We start from the raw sequence: 20,817 nt of genomic DNA on the forward strand, positions 1-20,817 counted from the left end.
GTAAGCAGCGTGACATCATGCCCATAGATTGATGACGTTACTGGAACATCAGAATTAAGCTTGAAGAAATGATCACTAATGAAACTAACAACACAACGTCACAACTGACATCCACAACACAAAAACATTAGCAAAACAAAAACTGACAAACAGGACCTCCGCAGGGATACAAGATTTTGAAGTATGCACTTTTTATGCAAACTGAGGGTGAAGGAGGGAGAAAGGAATGGAAAGGAAAGGGAAAGAACTAGTGATATCAGCTGCATCAGTTCTGTTAATACCTTCAAACAGATGGAACATTTGAATATTTCAGACCCCCGTTAACACAAGCATTTTCACCATAGATGTAAATATAACTACAGAAAGAAAAGATAAACAGAGTGTCAGGACACATTAGCCGACTTCACAAATGTAAATCAAACTGACAAGTCACATTCCAGACTAAACCTGACCTTGGGTTACATTAGAGTTCAGTCTGTAATAATATCCGTCATTTAAAAAAAAAAGTCACATCACTGTCCAAAGGAGAATGAAAGCACTGTGATCTACAATACACACACCATTTCTACTAGGCCTACATAGCTCAAGTAAACAACATAATTTGGGCCACCATCTGGAAAAAACTAAATGAGACCCTGCAACCAAAACACACACACACACACAAAAAACCATCTAAATAAAAACCTCATAAAATCCACCTATGCAACATATACACCACGGTTCAAAGAATAAACAATGCTCAAACAACTCCCCTCATCTAAAAAAATGGGTAATTTCCGAGAATGACTGCCTATCAAAGTTGTGGGGTCCAAACGATACATATCGAACGTGCGATCCTAAAACTATTATGTGACTCTGGTGGCGGACATTATGTTCAATTATTTGTGATTGTCATTATAATCTGTTTTCCATCATTCCCTTAGTTGCTCTAAATTACGTACCTCCGTGAATTATTTGTGAGTTGGTAGGGAAACGCAGACGATTTATGTCGGTAGTGAGTAGGATATCTGGTGTTTGACGTTTCTTCGACGGATTCTCGCACATGGAAAAATCTAATTCCAAGCTTATCCAGTGTAGAAAATTGTTTGACTTTTTGTCGCAAATATGGAGTACTACCGGACAAGGAAAGGAGGGACTGTGTAGACTGTGGTGGTGCAAATGGTGTAAAACTTCGTAAGAAGAGTTTCAATGCTGAAATAGCATTACAATTTCATTGCGGACAGTGGGGAAAACGAATGAGTATCAGGAAGAATACATAGTTCGACTCTTCCAACTTATCCATCCACACCAGCGTAATTCTTCTATCTTGCTGGATTCAAGACTACACCTTACAAGCAACAGCATCAAAAAATGACTTATCTGCTAATACCGTGTGCAACTATTTTGGGTTTTGTAGAGAACTGTGTTATGTGGTACTGACAAATGACAGTGTACCAATTGGTGGACCGAGTAAAGTAGTTGAAGTGGACAAATCTCTCATAGCAAGAAGGAAGAACCAGAGAAAACGAGCTTCAAAGAGTGAAATCGATCACATTTGGTTATTCGGTGGAATCGAAAGAGAGTCCCGGAAGTGTTTTGTTGTCAGAGTATTGCCCAGAGACAAGGTCCCTTTAGTGTGTCTGATAAAGCACTTCATACTCCCTGGTAGTAAAGTCATTACAGACGGGTTTCAGTCCTACAAGACACTCAAAGCAGAAGGATTCAACCACGAGTTCGTCAACCACTCTGTAGAGTCCACTTCTTCGGGTGACCCCAGTGTGCACACTCAGAACATCGATCAGCTATGGAAATCTGTGAGGTCTTCCATTAAAAGTAAAAGGCATCTAGGACAAAGAGACGAACTGTACTTGTTTCAGGACCTCTACTTCCACAACTTGTGTTTGCAGGGAAAAGTTAACACATGTGACACACTACCCATATTCTTGCACGATATTGGCAGAGTCTACCAAGGCTATGGAAAAAACAGAATTGTTCCCGTAGCGTACACATCACAAGGAGTTTCACACAATGACAACACCAACGACAAGTAAGGTAAGCCGTCTCCTTTGTAATTACAAATAGTTATGTAATGCTCTTCTTTTGTCATTGCACTAGCGACCACTGTAAACATACTCATAACACCTGCCACCAGAGTCACATAATCAACTTAAGATCGCACGTTCGACATGTATCGTTTGGACCCTGTGACTTCGATAGACAATCATTCTTGGGGGGGGGGGGGGGGGGGGGGGAATAATAATAATAATCCGGGTGGGGGGGGGGGGGTGATTTATTCTTCTCAATCATGCCAAGTGGCATGCAAAGATAGACAAAGTACTAGCCTTAAACTTAAAAGTCACCTTCCTCTGATCTCTGAACTGGCTTCCCCATTAACTTATAGGGCGACCTTCAGACTAACCTGGACTCAGAACCATGGCGTAACTTGGCATTTAGCACATAACCAACATTGCCAGAGGTGATACACGATTGATTAAAATCAGGGTCTGAATCACAGACCTTTTGATTCATGGTCTGACACTTAATCACACATGCAAAGAAGAAATCTATGAAGTTCACGTTCTATTTCTATAAGAATAATAGTAAATCATTTAGCAATCCTCATTCCAGCACTCTATTAACTACAACTGCATGTGGGGGGAGGGGGGGAGCCAAACACTAAAATCTCGTAGGCACATACTGAAGCTATGTTGAATACTGGGAGCCACAAAGCACAGCTGTATCCTCTGATAAGCTGCCAACAACCTTTTTCCAGTTTGAGATTGACAACAATAGTCAATACCACACATGAAAGGGAGAGTGGGTATCTACAAGCTGTTTCAAAAATTAATTTCAACATTACAAAATTTTTGATACAGAACTAAGAGAAATTTGAATTTTAAACCAAATTAAACATATTTCTTCTTTACAACTTCCACACTAGAAACAATTCCATCAACAGATGGATGCAGTAAATTAATATTAACATTACAAAATGTTTGATACAACACTAAAAGAAATTTGAATTTTAAACCAAATTAAACATATTTCTTCCTTACAACTTCCTCATTATAAACAATTCCATCAACAGTCGTATGTAGTCAATTGACCTTTAGATGGGCAAGTGTTACTTTCTTTTATACATATGAGCAGTCCTTGTACTCATTACACACCATCAACATTTATCATGAAAATGGTCTATGAAGCAAATAATTACATTGTCTAAGTTCCCCATGTAAGTGGGAAATTGATTCTGCTTATAACAAACTGTCACATCAAACTCACCATCTCATTTGATTATTTTAATATCTCTTCTTAAATAAAAAATAGCACATCTGGCAACAACGCTTTTCTATATAAAAAAGGCAGTGTTCGTTAACAACATTACTCAAACTGTCTATAGCACATTTTCCCTCATAGTGCAATATTACTGTGGCAAAATAAGAGTATCACATGTACCTAGCAAATGTTTGATACAACACTAAAAGAAATTTGAATTTTAAACCAAATTAAACATATTTCTTCCTTACAACTTCCTCATTATAAACAATTCCATCAACAGTCGTATGTAGTCAATTGACCTTTAGATGGGCAAGTGTTACTTTCTTTTATACATATGAGCAGTCCTTGTACTCATTACACACCATCAACATTTATCATGAAAATGGTCTATGAAGCAAATAATTACATTGTCTAAGTTCCCCATGTAAGTGGGAAATTGATTCTGCTTATAACAAACTGTCACATCAAACTCACCATCTCATTTGATTATTTTAATATCTCTTCTTAAATAAAAAATAGCACATCTGGCAACAACGCTTTTCTATATAAAAAAGGCAGTGTTCGTTAACAACATTACTCAAACTGTCTATAGCACATTTTCCCTCATAGTGCAATATTACTGTGGCAAAATAAGAGTATCACATGTACCTAGCCAAAAATAATACTCAACTTTGTAATACCAAATAACACTCACTGTCTACACAATTGTACACTATGAAATAATATATTTCAAGATTATTTAACCTCAACGGTGCAAATATTTCATTTTATATGTTCTACGTCAATACAACTGTTTTGTGCATCATATGAAAAGTCTGTAAGCAAGAAGTGGAAATCAACAATAGAGGCCTTTCCGAGACACTGACTGCAACAATGTTCTCAAATTCTACTGTTAGCTACGACACTTCGAAAGTATTGTCCGAAAGTTGTTACTGTAAGCACTAGCAGCTCCACTACAATCAATTTCGCGCGAGATCGTGTTTTTGGGGATAACAAAGACACACACCATTTTTTTTTTTTTGGATAAGAAAACAAACTACGTTTCTGGATTTTCAATTTGGCAATCGCTATTATCGTCTTTCACTAACGTAAGCACTACCCTACCTCTCACAAAAGCTCCCACAAAAAAGTAATTATAAAAAACAATATACATTACAGTTATTCAGTTTACGAAGTTCTCTACAAATTCGACGAATATTTCAGTAGAATTCGTACGACTACATAACTGCGACAATAACAATGAACAAATTTACTGCAAAATAATGCTACTGAAGTAACTTCAGGCGTTGCATTATGATTTACCAATATTTCGAGGCCAAAATAATATCCACTCCCCATCTCTGGTACGGGACCTTTGTATCTTACGATAGACGGTACAGGAAAGTCAGTTGAATTTTCATGGGTAGGAAGAAGATTCACAACCATTCCAACATCAACTCTCGCTAGTTCATGACAGAGTCGTGAATTGTCTGCTATGCGAACGCGGTCCAAGGGTGATGGAACACCACAAAACGCTTGCCATAAAACATCTAACAATGGGATGAAGTTACTTTTCTCACTGCTCCACACAACACACTCGTGTGATTCATCTTCGTTCCCTTTGACTACGAAATTGACACTTTCGTTCTTTTCGCAAACAGTTACTATCTTCACAACAGTGCCCATCCGTATAACACGTGTGGAAACATTCTTCTCAACAGAATCTACAGCTTTTGAAACAAAATTCGTTCTCGCTATATAAATACTTTCCTGCATTTCACTGTGACAATGGTACTGTATCCCTAACACTATGCGAATAGCTACCACCGATTTATGACAGAATTGTTTACTTCCTCTATGCTAATCACTGGACAAAATGCTTATGACACAACTTTCGAAAATCGTTCACTAATAGAAATAAACACGCACACAGAGCTGTCACTGTCCTTAATGCCAATTGGTTGCGATAAGGAAAACAGACAATTTCATACATCAATTACTATAATACAAAGCTATGTCAGTGCAAGAAACATGCTGCTTGAAAACCTGTGACATTCGTAGTCTCTATATGATATTTATTACGTGCTAAGTTCACTGTAATGTAGAAAACGATGCAAAATGTTAGGCGGAACCCTTATCATCCTACCCACCTCACCTATCCACCATATTGTATATTTCTGTGACGTATTTTGTTGTCTCCATCGATATGGCGATCGACCATTTCGAATCAAACCGAGATGCGATATTTACAATCACAAGGTTTACATGCGACACATCTTCCGGAAGAAGAAAACGGAATTTCGGAAACTGTTTTTCGCTGTCGTGTTTGCATGTTGAGGTCTGAAGCGGTCATGCCAGCCCAGATGGATATGGCGCCTGAAAAACAGCTGTTACAGTTTCTGATTTAGTTAGCACACTCGCTATTTCTCTTCAGTTAGACGAGCTGTAAATAGCTTTAGTCTAATATTTCAACTTTGTTACTCGCTCTTCCCTGATGACCGTGATCGAACTGACACCTATGCCCCTCCACACGCTCCTGGCTTCCAGTACTTGGACAACATTACACACACTGAACTCAACATCCCGATCACCACTTAAGATATCATAGCTACACAACGCGCGAAACGCAACACTGCTCCCGGTCACAACCATGTTACCTACCGTCACCTCCGTGAAGCTCCCGCCTCCTTCCTCTCCACCCTGGCCAGACATGTGGTGTTGTCGACCTGCTTCTACCCTGACCTGTGGAAAACCTCCCGGATCCTGATGTTCCTCAAACCTGACAAACCGCCATCCGCTGTCTCCTCCTATCGTCCCATCAGCCTTACCTCGGTCTTCAGCAAGTTCCTGGAATCCATCCTCACCTGACCCATCCACCAGCATCTCCACCAGCACCGCCTCCTTCCCTCTGCCCAATGTGGCTTTCGGCCATCCTTGTGTACCGATAACCTTCTCCTTCACCTAACTAACCTCCTCTCCGAACAATTAAATTCCCGTCGCTCCGCCATCTTCCTGTCTCTCGACCTTGAGTCTGCCTACGACCGTGTATGGCATTCCGGTCTCCTCTTCAAGCTCCAAACCTCCACCCTTCCTATTAACTACGTCCATCTGATCGCCTCCTTCCTTTCTCACCGTCCTTCCTATGTCACCATCCATAACACGGATTCCTACACTTTCCACCCCTCCGCCAGTGTGCCCCAAGCTTCCGTCCTCTCCCCTCTCTTCTACCGTCTTTCCATGGTGGAGATGCCACTGCCTACACCGCACTTACACCTTCTCCAATATGCCAACGACACCGCCTTCCTTGCCCTCACCCTGACCCTGCAATGCTCAGCATCTTCTCCAATCCCATCTTGACCGGTTCACCATTTTGTATAACCAGTGGCTGCTCAAGGTCAATCCTTCCAAAACCCAGGCAATCATTGTAGGCAACACTACCCCTTCCTTCCATCTCCTAGATTTTTATCTCACTGTCTACAGCCGTCCTATCAACCTCACCCCCACCCTCAAGTACCTTGGCATCACCCTTGACCTTCGCCTATCCTGGACCCCCCATCACCGGACGATCCAAGCCAAGGCACGCTCCTGACTCCACCTCCTCAAGCTCCTTTCTGGCTGCACATGGGGTCTGGAGCCCTCCACAATCCTCCACACCTATAAATCCCTCATCTGCCCCATCCTCTGTTATGTCCATCACGCCTGGATCTCCATCCCTCCTACCTTCTAGAAAACCCTTCAAATCCTGGAATGCCATGCACTCCGCCTCACCTATCACATCCCCCTCCCATCCCCCATGCAGATCCTCTATGACTTAATTCCTTTCTCACACCTCCAGATACGGATCCTTTACACCTTCCGTAAACTTGATCCCCTTCACCCGCTTGTCTCTCCCATCCTTTCCCACCCCCGTCCTCTGCCGCACCTGTACGCCTGCATCCCACCTGCTCTCCATCTTATCACAGTCCATACCCTTGCCCAACGTGGTTTCTGTTTTTTCTCCCAGGGCTCCCTCTTTTCCCCTCTCTCCTTTCTCACTTCTTCCCCTCTCCTCTACTCCTCCCCTCCCCTCTTCCTGGGCTTCCACATCCCCATACCCTCTCCCCTCCTCCTCCCTTCCTCTCTCCCACTGGCATCCAACCCCCTCCCTCCTTCCGTCTCCTCTTCCCTATGGCAGGGAAAAAATTTTCATGCAAACAGTGTGTTTTAGTGTGCCGAAGTTCGTCGCCACTGTGCTAGTGTTTCTCTTCTCATCAGATCATCTGTGTCTCTCCTTCAGTGCTCTTACGTTCACGTGTGCAACTCTGTGTCTCCGTTTGTGTATAGTGCTGAACGTTTTTTACATAACCAGTGCGTCCATGAACGCCTTCCTTTATTTTAATATGTATATCACCTGTTTTTATCCTCCATGTACATTTGTTTTTATATCTTCCTGTTTAATGTATGTTTTTCTATGGCCGAAGAGTGGCATCGATAGGCCGCTGCCGGCCTACCTTTATGTAAAGGTTTGAAAATCACAATGAAGAAAAAAAATATTTCAGCTTATCCTTCACTGTACAAAAAATCACTCTGTCCATATTAGCTATAAATTTTTAAAACCAATATGACAGCTCAAGCACGTTCCAAAATCGGTTGCGTTTACATGGGAGCGAAAACCGAGTGCAGAATCAGAAACTGGCAACTAGAAGCGGATTTCCAGAAACGTTTTTGGAGTGTTTGCATGACCACCCAAAAGCAGTATTGGGAAATGGGTTTACGAAATTCCGTTGTGGAAGCTATATGTAAACAAGGTGACTGTAATATATTCTATAAAACTTTGAATATATCATTATCACAGTCACTCTTTGCATCATAGCTGCTACGATGGTACATCTTAAAAGTCCAAGTAATCTATATGAGATGTGGTGCAGTGAATGATCGATTCACACTAGATGTCAACGGAGCGCACAGGACAAGAGGGCAACGTCACAGTCAAATGGAGATGTGTTTACACTAGACGACACGCCAACACGCCAACACGCCAACACAACGACCATTCGATTAATCCAGTACCGAACAGTTCAAGTAAGATTTTGAGATCATCCGCACCTGACGTCAAAATATTCTTAACATTTTTAGTGGTGGAATTCACAAAGGCTGTCAACGGGACAGAACATTACATCACCTCACCGTCAAGGTTTCTCGGGAAGAAAGTTTTGACCTTGACGTTGGTGGGGGGGGGGGGGGGGGGGAGGGGACTGTGTCACCATCTGCTAACATGAGAAGTTTGCCTATTGTAGCGGTGCAAGCACAAGATCGGGCCCAATGTCAAACTCTGAATGCTCGCCAATGCCTGAAAGCTGAGCAACATTATGCCAGTTGGTATCCAATCACGACACAGGGGCTGGACCAATGACAGCATTTCGAGGCATTTCGACGTCACGTGACAGGCCACATATGTGACCTCAACCACTACAAGACCGGTCTTGCATTCTATAAAAGCAGGGTGTCCATCCAGACATATCTGGTCTTCGAATCAACGTCTGCTGTATGCTATCTTCCGCCATGAGATGGACAATATTCATGGACCACTTCATCGTGACCTCCTGCTAGGGGCCAGCTGCAGTCTGGATGGGCCAGGGGTCAAGCTAGCGTCCCATCAGCTCCGGCCACTAGGGCCTCAGTGCCTGCATCCGCATCTGTCACTGGCCCCAGGTCCAATCCCAGTTCACTGCCATCCAATGCTGGAGACAAATGCTGCACCATTCAATCACATTTATGAGAGCATAAGGAAGCCTCTTGGTGCACCACAGGGCCAAATGATGCACCGCTAACAACGTCACCACCATGCCTTATCGACAGAAGCTCTGATACCTGCACCTCCTCTCCTGCCATCCCAATTTGGGATGCCAATCTCTGACAACCACCTCCTGTGGACACTTAAGCTACACCTATCCAACCCAGATGTCAACAAATCTTCTTTACCAAAGCGCCACCTCCATGAGAGAACCACTCACCCACACCTAGCACACACCTTTACAAGTGGTGTCAGAAGATCTGTTGGAGGCTTGGAATAAAAATAATGATAGTAGTTGTAGGGCAGTACAATAGCGACGTTCTATGAAAATGTGCAAGTAAGTGGTGACTTTCAGTGTTTTATTCTGTGTGGACCTGTACAGTAGCTTCCTATGTTTCCTTTTTCCTTTTTTTCTGGAGTATAGTTTACAGTTCTTATAGTAATAGATATGCAAAGTGGCAGTTAGTGAGAAAACGTCAACCCAGGAAACTTGCTGATTCATTTATCTCAAATGTGAAATGATAATCAGGATTTACGTAGGGATTCAAGCAAGCTAAGGGAGGAAAGAAGGGAGATATCTGCACTTGTCCTAGATGCAAGCACCACATCGATAGTGACTCCATTCTAATGTAAATCTGGGAAGGGCTTTTTTTGTATAATAAACATACAGCCAAAAAGTTAGGGAATTGGAATGGTGAGCATTTGTTAAGTACAGCTCAACTAAAATTGGCAGGTGATGCCAGATTATATATAATGTGTGACAAAAAGTTGTGAAGTGCTCAATCCTAGTGGAACATTTCAGAAGAAAGAACATGTCTAGGTGCAATCGAAAGTAACTTAACGGGATAACTCAGTGAGAGGAAGAATCTGTGGAGAGTTTTGTGGACTGCATAAGGAACATAAACATTAACTCATATGAATTGACAGATAATGATACCAATAAAGTTATTTTGCAGGAGGGAGATAAATGATAATTAGATGCGTTTTTGTGAGGATTGCCTACTGAGATGTCACGTGAAGTATATATGGAGTTCCCTTATAGATTTAAGAGACTGTAACAGCCACAGCAGCTTTAGAAGAGGTTGATGTAATGAAGCCTAGGGGTAGGAAAGTAGTTTTTAATACTGATATAATTCATCGGGCATAATCAAGACGTTAGTTCCTGCACAAAATTCTGCACCAGCGACACCACCGCAATCATGGACAGCTAAAGAGGCAGCATGGCTCAATATTTCTGCAGGGGATTTCCAGCGACTTGTTGGGTCCGTGCCATGTCAAGTTGATGCGCTACATTGGGCAAAAGAGGTCTGACATGATATTAGAAGGCATTCCATGACTTCTGTCACCTCAGTGTGTACATATAAGTTTACAATACTAGAGGTCTCATTGAGAAAGGCACTTCATGCATTATCCAGTTACAGCCCATATACCGGCCTGAGTTTACTACTGGCATGCTTTGTGTACATTTCCCACTCATACTGCTGCCACAGTGGAACACTGTGAGCAGTCTAGTATCAACAACAGCTTCATTCAGTTTCTGTTCAGCACTGCAGTAATATGCCATATAGAGGCGTACAATACCTTGATAGAGTCAGGATAGTGGCTTTATTTTTGGCAGGTCATACATATCAAGATGCTGCTGGTCAGTTACATGTGACTGAGAGTGGTGCATCTAAGGTGTGGAGAAAGTACAGAGAGGCAGCAAATGTGAACGATAGGCCACGGAGTGTTGTCTTCATATGACAACACCAATGCAGGATCGTTTCATCCAACTGTTGGCTTGCAGGCGCCCAACATCAACTGCCAGGAATATTGGAAATGACTTCTCCTGGCTAACAGAGATTCGTACTGCAGATCAAACAGTGTTTAGAAGATGCATCGGCGTGGTCTTTGTTACAGAAGGCCAATGAAAAGTTTTTGGCTGAACCAACATAACCGACGCAATCGAAGGGTCTGGGCTCTTGCACATCATCATTGCAGCATGGAATAATACCATTTTTCTGACGGTAGCAGGATTGGTTTGCGACCAGACATTAGACTTTTAGGGTTTGGAGATGCCTAGACAGCACCAGGATCGTCAGGAAGTTCATCCTTTTGAAGGCAGAAGTGTAAAGTTCAGGGTGATAATAATGATGGGACGGCAGACCCCTCTACTTACCACCTACAGCAATTTGACTGGTCCCTGATACCTTCAAGAGGCCCTACAAAAGATTGTAAGGCTCTACAGACGTGAAGTCGTTAACAACTTCATCCTATCGATGAAAATGCAACATCACAGCATGCTCTGGCAGTGTCTTGGTATCTTCAAAGATGCAACATCAACCGGCTGCTTTGGCAAGCGCAGTCCTCAGACACGAATGCAACTGAGCATGCATGAAATCTGTTGGAGGCCATTGCACAGTGTCCGAATCCAGCTGACAATCGTCAGGACCTCGCCGAAGCTGCCATTGACGAGACGACCTCATACTTCAAGACAAACATGATGATCTCATCCGGTGCATGCCTCGCCAAGTGGGATAAATCGTATGTGTTTGGGAAGGACACACTACCACAGACTGATAATAACCGAGCGAGGTGATGCAGTGGCTAGCACACTGGACTCGCATTCGGAAGGACGACTGTTCAATCCCACTTCCGGCCATCCTGACATAGGTTTTCCGTGATTTCTCTAAATAGCTCCAGGCAACTGCTGGGATGGTTCCTTTGAAAGGGCACGGCTGACTTCCTTCCCCGTCCTTCCCTAATGCGATCAGACTAATGACCTTGCTGTTATATAGCTAGAGAAGGCCGAAATGCACGCTACTAGCTCACGCAGGATGGCGTGAGGTCGGAAACAGGATACGTAATGAATGCTATAAAGAAAAGTACGTAGCTTCTGGAATACTTAACTTTAATCCATCATTTGTATACATCGTTCTTGATGAGACATGCTTCATACGATAAATATCAATTGCTATGGCGCCATGCTAGGTCGTAGCCTTGACTTAGCTGAAAGCTATTCTAACTATCTTCTCTGCAAATAAGCGAGGCTTCGTCAGTGTTGCATCGCTAGCTAAGTCGTCCGTACAACTGGGGCGAGTGCTAGTAAGTCTCTCTAGACCTGCCGTGTGGCGGCGCTCGGTCTGCTATCACTGATAGTGGCGACACGCGGGTCCGGCGTATACTAATGGACCGCGGCCGATTTAAAAGCTACCACCTAGCAAGTGTGGTGTCTGGCGGTGACACCACACTTGCTGTCTGGTCTCCTCACCCAAACAATACAACCCACTGGTAATCATCATCATGAGATAAGATTTTCACTGTTTTTGTTTCAAGATGTACACTTAGGAGAGAGCCGGTCTTGTTTTGTAATAATATTTTGTAAACCAAAGTCGTTCTTGTTTTCAGAAAGAATTACGTTTATTTTGTTAATACGGTATTGTACAAACCTCAATGGGAGTGCTGTAAGAAGTCATTGTAGTAAACTCTATGATATTCCCAACTTTTGGTGCGTTGACCATATTATGAGGAGGATAGATTGCTATTCACCATACATTGGAGATACTGAGTCACAGACAGGCACGATAAAAAGACTATGAAACAAGTAAGCTTTCAGTAACAAGGCATTCTTCTGAATTAGACAACATACTCACACACATTCGCATAAACACAGCTCACACACACATACTACTATCTCTGGCTGCCGAGGTCATACACTTTGGCTGTAAATGGTCTACTGTCGGTACTAAGAGTGAATTAATTCCCACCAGTTGACCTAAGCAAACTGGATTGGAGTACTGCACTGACAGGTGTAGAAATGTGGAACACCATTCCTACTATCCGAGTATCCAACTGCAGTCTACATCTGGGAAGTAGTAAAGCTGTGTAAGTACCTGACACCGCATATGACATTCATGATTTAAACGAATATTTAAAATGGATGTACCAGATTGCAAGTTACATGCAAACATTAACACACTTATGTAATTCGTGACATAGCAAATGTGTTTGATAATGGCTCAAGGCTGAAATATGCTAATAGCACGTTTTTAATAAAGCACAATACAGTCTACAACGGACAAGGTTTTATTTTATTAAACATTTAAAACTGAAATAAGAATGACTGAGTACTGAGAGACTTTACAAAGAAAAATTCAATACGATTGCTACTAGTTTTCTCAAAGGATCAATTTTTGCAGAACAGTTCAAATTAATTTCACGGGTCAGCTCATTCAGTGGATATACTACCAGTTGACACAAATTGAGTCAAGTGCAATATTTCAAACAATTGATTTCTCAAGAATAAAGTGAGTCAGGCAAGAATATAAAATTGTGGATAGACCAAGCAACACGATTTATAGTCCAGCGACTGTTCAGACATTAGATATTCTTGAGTTGAGGATTGTGGACCAGGACGACGATTTTCACGGTGAAGAGATTGTGATGCACCGTCACGTGAAAGCAGGATGGGCGTACAGAATAAAACCAACACACACTGGCAGCGGCACTTTACAATCTAAACACAACATTACACCAACGAACCGTCCTTTCCTTACATCACTAAGCTGGAAACTGCGCAAGAACAATGTCATCACTCTGTATAACCACTCCAGTCAAGTTTGATGGACGAATAATTCGTTAGGAATACTTCTTACACAAACCTTTTACTTCATCAATGTTAGACAACAATAACGAGGTCAGCATTATGAACGAACACTAGCATGCTTTGACCATTCCAAGCTGGAGTTTCTTACATTTGGAAGATAAATTAACGAAAAGATGGGAGTCCCATGTCAGCAGCCCTTCATCTTACATGTAACACACTTGCTTTCCTATTTTATGAAATAAAATACGAGCTGAAAGGTTCTGAGATTTGCTGCGGATGAAATGTGGGTATCACATCAACCTTAAAAACATACAATTTAGAATCAAAATCGGATTGCACAGATTAGAAAATACTGGATTATCTATGGAAAAACCACCATCAGCAGATGAGCGCAAGCGATATATTGCATGCATACCTCCCAAACTGCTTATTGGGAGCCTTGAGCATATGAGCAGGATTCTACTTAACATGAAGCAGGTACTTGCATTCGTAAGAAGTCAAACAGATGGTAACGCATGTATCCAAGGTGTCAGTGAAGAAGAGAACAAGGCTGTGCTTGTGAGATCAATTTGGAAAGTGCGTCATGCCTCTGTAACTGATGAAGAATGTCTGAAACATTTAAAAACACTCATAACTGCAGTTCCACTGCTCTTAACTTTCAGATCATGGGAGATGTTTGAATATCCTCTACTTCCAAGCTCATGTAGACAATGATGGACTATAAAAACATAAGTTCCATTAGGAACATATCGATTTGTCATCCTTGAATTTCAAACTGACAGGGAAGTGAACGTCAAATGTGATTCAAGTGAATTCAACAATTGTAATTTAACAAACGACAGAGTTTACTTAAATTCTTAATTTCACCAAAATGACAGGCTACAGCAAGATTGGTCTAATAATGTACACAGCCTGCTTCTTAATATGTATTCTACATTTCGTCCCATACGCTTTGAGAGTGAAGAAAACGAAGAATAAATGCTCAGTCAAAGGGAATTTAAGGCGCTGGCTCTATCTGTCGTTATAGATTGCTACGAACAAAAAGTGTCAAGATGCGTAGTCCTGTTGATGTTCATATTGATGTTGAAGACTCTAAAAACTTTCCAGAAAACACAGCAGCTTTCGCACTAATACTGCAGGACCAATCATCAACTACAGCCCACCTACCAGAATTGTGTAGAGAGTTGTATAAATTACCGTAACAAGTATAGTATCCTAACTAAACCATTTCATTATGGTACCTCAAAGTGCTAACATTATAACTGCTGTCAAAGGATTCCTCGATGAACATGGACATTTCATTATCAAAGATGTCCCATGTATCGTCTTAACAAACGCAGAGCGCGTTGCCACAATGCTCTCAACAATAGCAGCTCCAGGTAAGGCTTTCAAAGATATTAACTGTCTCAAAACGTTTAAATGTGTGTTATGGTTAAGTCAATATTATCATGGCATCGACTGGGATGAAGACATAAGATGTATATTCGAAATTTCGAATATACAGACTCACTTTTTTACATGGAAGGCAGTGATAGATCTTTCTGGAAACATGATATTTACAAGAACGCCTCTGTTAGTGATCTATAAGGATTTAGATGTCCTTCACTGTACTGCCTTAGATTGAAGAAGAAGAAGACGAATTGTTGGATAACATAAAGGTGCTATTTAATTAGATTATAAATAAATTACTTTAAAACTGTATTTCACGTCATCTTACTTCACCAATACACCCCTAGCACTCTACCCTAAGAGCCACCATTACTTGCATCCGCTCCTGATGGATGCTGGAACAGTACTGACTGAAATCTACCCCATCATTGCTCCACAGGCTGCGCCTATTTAAGATGGCCAAACAGGCTCAGTGCACATGTGTGCTCCTAGTATTCGAAGGTCATGTTTGTACCAGCCTTGGCACCCATAATAAAGCAGTATAATACTGCAGCTGCCATATTGTTCACAGCTATGATGGTATCAGAAGGGGGTAGGTAAACGTCACCTCTTGCATTGAGTTGGCAGCTACACCATTTAAGTGCAGTGGCAACGTCTGCCACTGAATGTATCAGGATGACTAAATGTAGCGGGAAGAAGTAGAACGCACTGTATTAAGAATTGTCCAAGCTTTCCAAGTGATTTAGTGTTTCCAGCTACAGTGCCATGTTCCCCTTGGTCTGTGTCACCAGGTCCCGCAATGCTGAGGATACCACTTTGCTGTCTGTGAAATGGCTTGGTGCAGAATGGCTGCCTCAGCGACCCGTGCACGCACTGCGTGTCGGCCTTGTACGCCAGTGGAGGTGTGGTGCTGTCAGAATGCCGTCAGTTAACTCAGTGGTCTGCATCCCTGCCGACACAGTGCTGCTTGGTGTGAGCAGCAGGCGGTCAACTGCGCGCTTCTCACCGGCTTGGCTGAGATCACGGCAACAACAAGCGCCAGTGATCCAGCGTCCGAATCTGCGGCTGTCGCCTCGGGATGCCTCTGGCATGTGTTGGAAGCCAGGACACATGCCCACGGTAGTGAGCTGTGGAGTGGCCTGCTGCTGGCTGGCTACGGGCGCCGTGTCGGCCTCAGAGGTTCGAACCAGCGACCTGCCATGGACTGGAACGCTGGCGCCCCATCTGCTGCTGCGTGTAGCTGCTGGTGTGACACGTCCTGCTGTTTTGAATGAATCTCGTTAGAAACCCGCACCTATTTATACGCGGCTGTGTGCCTCTGTTTTGCCAGATGTGCAACTTCACGTCACATACTCATATCATGCAAGGTTGGCCAGTGGGCCCCTTCTGCCTGTGATTCGTGACATGCAAAACCGCTATGTACACTCTTTCAGCAATGTGATGGCCCTGTATTCTACTTTGCAACTGTTGGTATGTGTAACTCACTGCAATCCGGCTCACACCTGGCTGTAACTTGTGCTCAGAATATTGCACAAAACTAACTTTCCCTATCCTAAATGGTGGTGCCGCTTCTTAAGGTTGTATCTCATATACAGAGTGGAACAAATATAAGAGTAGACATTTTTATTAGTGACTGAGGACGGTGTACTGAACAACATTATGTCAGTATTTACTTCATTTGCTGACTTATAATTTTAGCTATTAGAAGTATTATGTATTTAGGTTGTTAGTACTTCCTAATGCTTATATATCCATGGGCAGAAGGTGAGTTGTTGAAGGGTCACTATTTGGAAGCAAAACAAGTGGTCCATACCGACTGGTGTAGTTCACTTAGTGGTGATGTGTTTGTGGGAAGACTATTCAATACAGAGAAAAAAAAACAATACACTGATGTGTGTACATATTAAGATACCACATATAAACTATCTGCACTTATACTCACTACACTTTGTATGTAGTTGTGTTAGTGTCTGTATTTTTTTTTTTTTCCTTTTTGCTTAGCTGCTGTTTCAGAATTGATCAATGTATCGCCAACCAGTACATGCTGAGTTCAGATGTTTCCATGTATACTTAACAAAACATTGTTGTTGTTTTGTTTGTTCTAGTTAGATAGATACAACAAGGTGTGGCATGGGTTTACTAATAAGTTGGTGGATATTTCCTAGTGAACTGATGGTAATGATGACAATGATGATGACAACACAGAGTCTCTACATAAGTATTTCTCTTATTTGTGTGTGATTATGTGTAAATTTTATGGGACCCATAGTTTGTTGCATTGTTTTTTTTTCTTCTCAGAAATGTTCAGTGCTGTGGAGGTAGCAACCATATCACTCACACACACACACACACACACACACACACACACACACACACACACACAACCATATCACCCTTGCCCCAATAAGGTGACCTAACTTGAAGATGATGAGCTCTTGAATGACCTAAATGACAGGTTTGAGGAAGGATATTCACTCTTGACTCAGTCGGGCAAGGCAGAATTTCTATATAAGTACACGTCTATCCATTATCTGTACTTGTGTGTGTGTAAATTTTCTGGTACTTATAGACTGTTGTTCTGTGCTGTTTAAGAAGTGCTTGACAAATTGGAGCTGTCACCCCTATCACCAACACCTGGAATGTCATCTGCACTGATGGCAAAGGCCGCGGCAAATCACATGGCCAGCCCCTTGTGAGCAGTAGCAGCAGCACTGGCAGCAACATCTCAACTTCCTCAGCCAAAAGTGGCCACGCCTGTGCTAATGGTGGCCATGATGTAGCACACAGCCAGCCCATCGCAAGTGGGAGCAGCATCATCCATATCAGCATCATCACTGCCACAAGGTGGCACTTGGGCCATCAGGATGGGGTCTTTGTGTTGTTAATGGTAATCAGCTATCATCCAGCAGCAGCCTCTCTGGCCATTCAGACAATGAAGATGAGGGTTTACAGGAATGCCATCCAGAATTATCATCTGTAGTGATTCAACGTACACTTAGAGACTGGAGCTTATTTACCCCATCAGTAATGCATCTAGAAAGGGAACTTTCAAAGGTCTTAAATGATCTGCGGTGTCCTGCCATTAAGGGCAGCACTGTGATATGCTGTCAGTTCACTCTCCTACATAAGGAGGGTGCCTCTAAGAGTGTGTTTATAGGTAAGCGAGGTGAAAATGGCGAGATATCGTAAGGCACCTCAGTCTCTAAGTGGTTTGATGGTTTTACCCTGAAGTCAATACAGACCTGGCTCTCTGGATTACAACAAAGAGATTCAAGTAAAGCTTGCCACAGAGTTATGCATTAGACTTTCACATGTTCATAGACTAGTACAAAAAGGGGGGGGGGGCTGGGGGTATTCTTGGATATCTGCCTACTAAAGGATAAAGCTGTTCAAAAGGCTCTTATTAATGTCCGAAATAAAGACCAGTACTGCTTTCTGTAGTAATTTGTGGCGTACAAAAGAGATTATAAGAAACATGCCTATCGTCCAGAACAATACCATGTTGATATTAGGTGTGTGTTACAAACATGAAGGTACTGAATTCCCAAGCCCTTGGGAAATCAGTAAATTTGAGAACTGGAGCCCCTACATTTCTATGCATGTATATAGCCTGAGGGAATGCAGTTCAGATGATGGTGTTGTTACACACAAAGTCGATGGACCCATTTAGGTTTATAAAGTTGTTGGGTGTTGTGCTCCACATGTCGATTTGTTTTTAATCTTAGAGGTTGAGAAACAACACTAATGCTGGATCAAAGGTATGCCCTACCTTCTCTCCTACCAAGTAGTGACACTTTTGCTCTTTCAAATGAGTGAGTGAGTAACAAAGTATCTGCTGGATTGCTCTACAAAGGACCTGGTGTGTGCAGAAATGCCTACACTATATATTTTATCATATACACTGACATTGAATATCTTTCCACTCCTATGTCAGCCTGTGAGGTTGACCCTACTGTTATTCATACCACTCTCACCAAATGGCATATACCTTTTGCAGCAGAGTAACAAATTGTATATTTGTATGATACTAGCATTTATCACTTTGATTCATATATTTGAGATACTCATGCAGATTGCTTGAGCTTTAAAAAAAAGACATGTGTCAATATGGAACTCTTCACCAACATTGACATATTGTTGTTTCTGGAACAAGGGTTTCAAGGGGACATTGGCAACGTGTGTATAGCCACATCAAGGCAAATAACCTACAAATGCATGAACCATTCAGTGCAAGTGATGATTTAAGTTACATCTGTACTTAGATGTAAACAACTTATGAGGGCATCCCCCACAACAGCCTCTACCAGTTAAAGGGCTTCAAAGGCTGTCTGATAAGGGAATAGCAAGGCTGGGTAAAAAAATCAAACATATACTGGAATATTCTGTAACGAGTTACATTTTAGAGCCGGATCTAACGCACCCTGTTAGTTTGATGGTGTGCACAGTGACCTGCCGCTTTGTCTGCCAGTTCTGGGAAATGGTTACCATCCCAAGCTGATGATATGTTTCACATTGGGGATGAACCTGGATGGTGTCTTCCACAGTCTACCAGACATAAACATCGCTCTTGCACTATATTTCGATAACATCAGGTTCTATCTGAGATTGATCCTCAAGTTGACCTGTTCCAGTCGAGCAGCAGTTTCTGCACTATATTTCAATAACATCAGGTTCTATCTGAGATTGATCCTCAAGTAGACCTGATTCCAGTCGAGCATCAGTTTCAGGTAGAACTGGATGAAGATAATGAATTACGTTATCGAAACATAATGTAAGAACGATGCTGATATCCAGCAGAGTACCTAACACCTCAAAGATGTCATCAGGTCGTCACGAAAACGTGAAGAATTAGATCTTATTTACTTCAGTGCTATATCTCAATCGGGAATTGTAAATAAATATTCCATGTCAAGTGTTGTGCATAAAGTGTGTATTTTAACTGTACTAAAACTCTACAAACTGTCCTATGACTATTTCAAGCTATGGAAGATTAAAAGTACCTCAAAATTAGAGGAAACCATATGGTGAAACATATTATATATATATATATATATATATATATATATATCTTGTTTTTTCCTGTGTTGAAACAAATATATAAATGTAACATGTGAGGCACATGGTTTTTTCTATGTTGAAATATATATATATATATATATATATATATATATATATATATATATATATATATATATATTATTTGAATATGAGCTAATGTAACATTTGGGACACACAGATCAGCAATCTATTTTGACAAACTAATAAATCTAGTTTATTAAACTCAAGTCGTTCATTTTCTTTCATTCTAACCTGTCATATGGTTCAAATGGCTCTGAGCCCTATGGGACATAACATCTGAGGTCATCAGTCCCCTAGAACTTAGAACTACTTAAACCTAACTAACCTAAGGACATCACACGCATCCTTGGCCGAGTCAGGATTCGAACCTGTGAGCGTAGCAGTTGTGCAGTGCCGGACTGAAGCGCCTAGAACAGCTCGGCCACCACGACCGGCTAACCTGTCATACATAAGTGTTTCCAAATGCAGCTACATCTGTATTGCACACATATTTTCTGTAATAATTGGGACTTTAGACTTCAATTTTTTTTTACCATATGCATACTCACATATCTGCATAAAGTGTTCAATTTTTACAACAGGCAGACACATCTGTATCGCACACACCCTTTCCATTATGAGGAGTGCATTTAGATTCTATTAAAAGTGTGTTGACATACAATACCTGTGCCTAAATATCACATGAACTTAGCACTAGGTCTGTTACTGCAAATAGGGCATGGGGTAGCACAGAGGCCCCTCCTCTTGGTGTGGT

General features: G+C 41.9%; 1 protein-coding gene across 4 annotated transcripts in view; it reads right to left on the minus strand.

Moving 5' to 3' along the window:
* Positions 1 to 5,307, minus strand: part of LOC124615480 — a 107,437-nt gene extending 102,130 nt beyond the window's left edge. The window contains exon 1 of one of the 4 annotated variants that reach the window (XM_047143407.1): positions 5,284 to 5,307. In XM_047143407.1, the coding sequence (XP_046999363.1) occupies positions 5,284 to 5,292 (9 nt within the window). In that variant the 5' untranslated portion in view covers positions 5,293 to 5,307. Of the gene's footprint in view, positions 1 to 3,261; positions 3,401 to 4,560; positions 5,141 to 5,283 lie in introns of those variants that run through there. The other 3 variants (XM_047143405.1, XM_047143404.1, XM_047143408.1) reach the window with 3 other exon arrangements.
* Positions 5,308 to 20,817: the final 15,510 nt, after the last annotated feature.

Source organism: Schistocerca americana, chromosome 5 (assembly GCF_021461395.2).
Source record: "Schistocerca americana isolate TAMUIC-IGC-003095 chromosome 5, iqSchAmer2.1, whole genome shotgun sequence".
Taxonomy (NCBI): domain Eukaryota; kingdom Metazoa; phylum Arthropoda; class Insecta; order Orthoptera; family Acrididae; genus Schistocerca; species Schistocerca americana.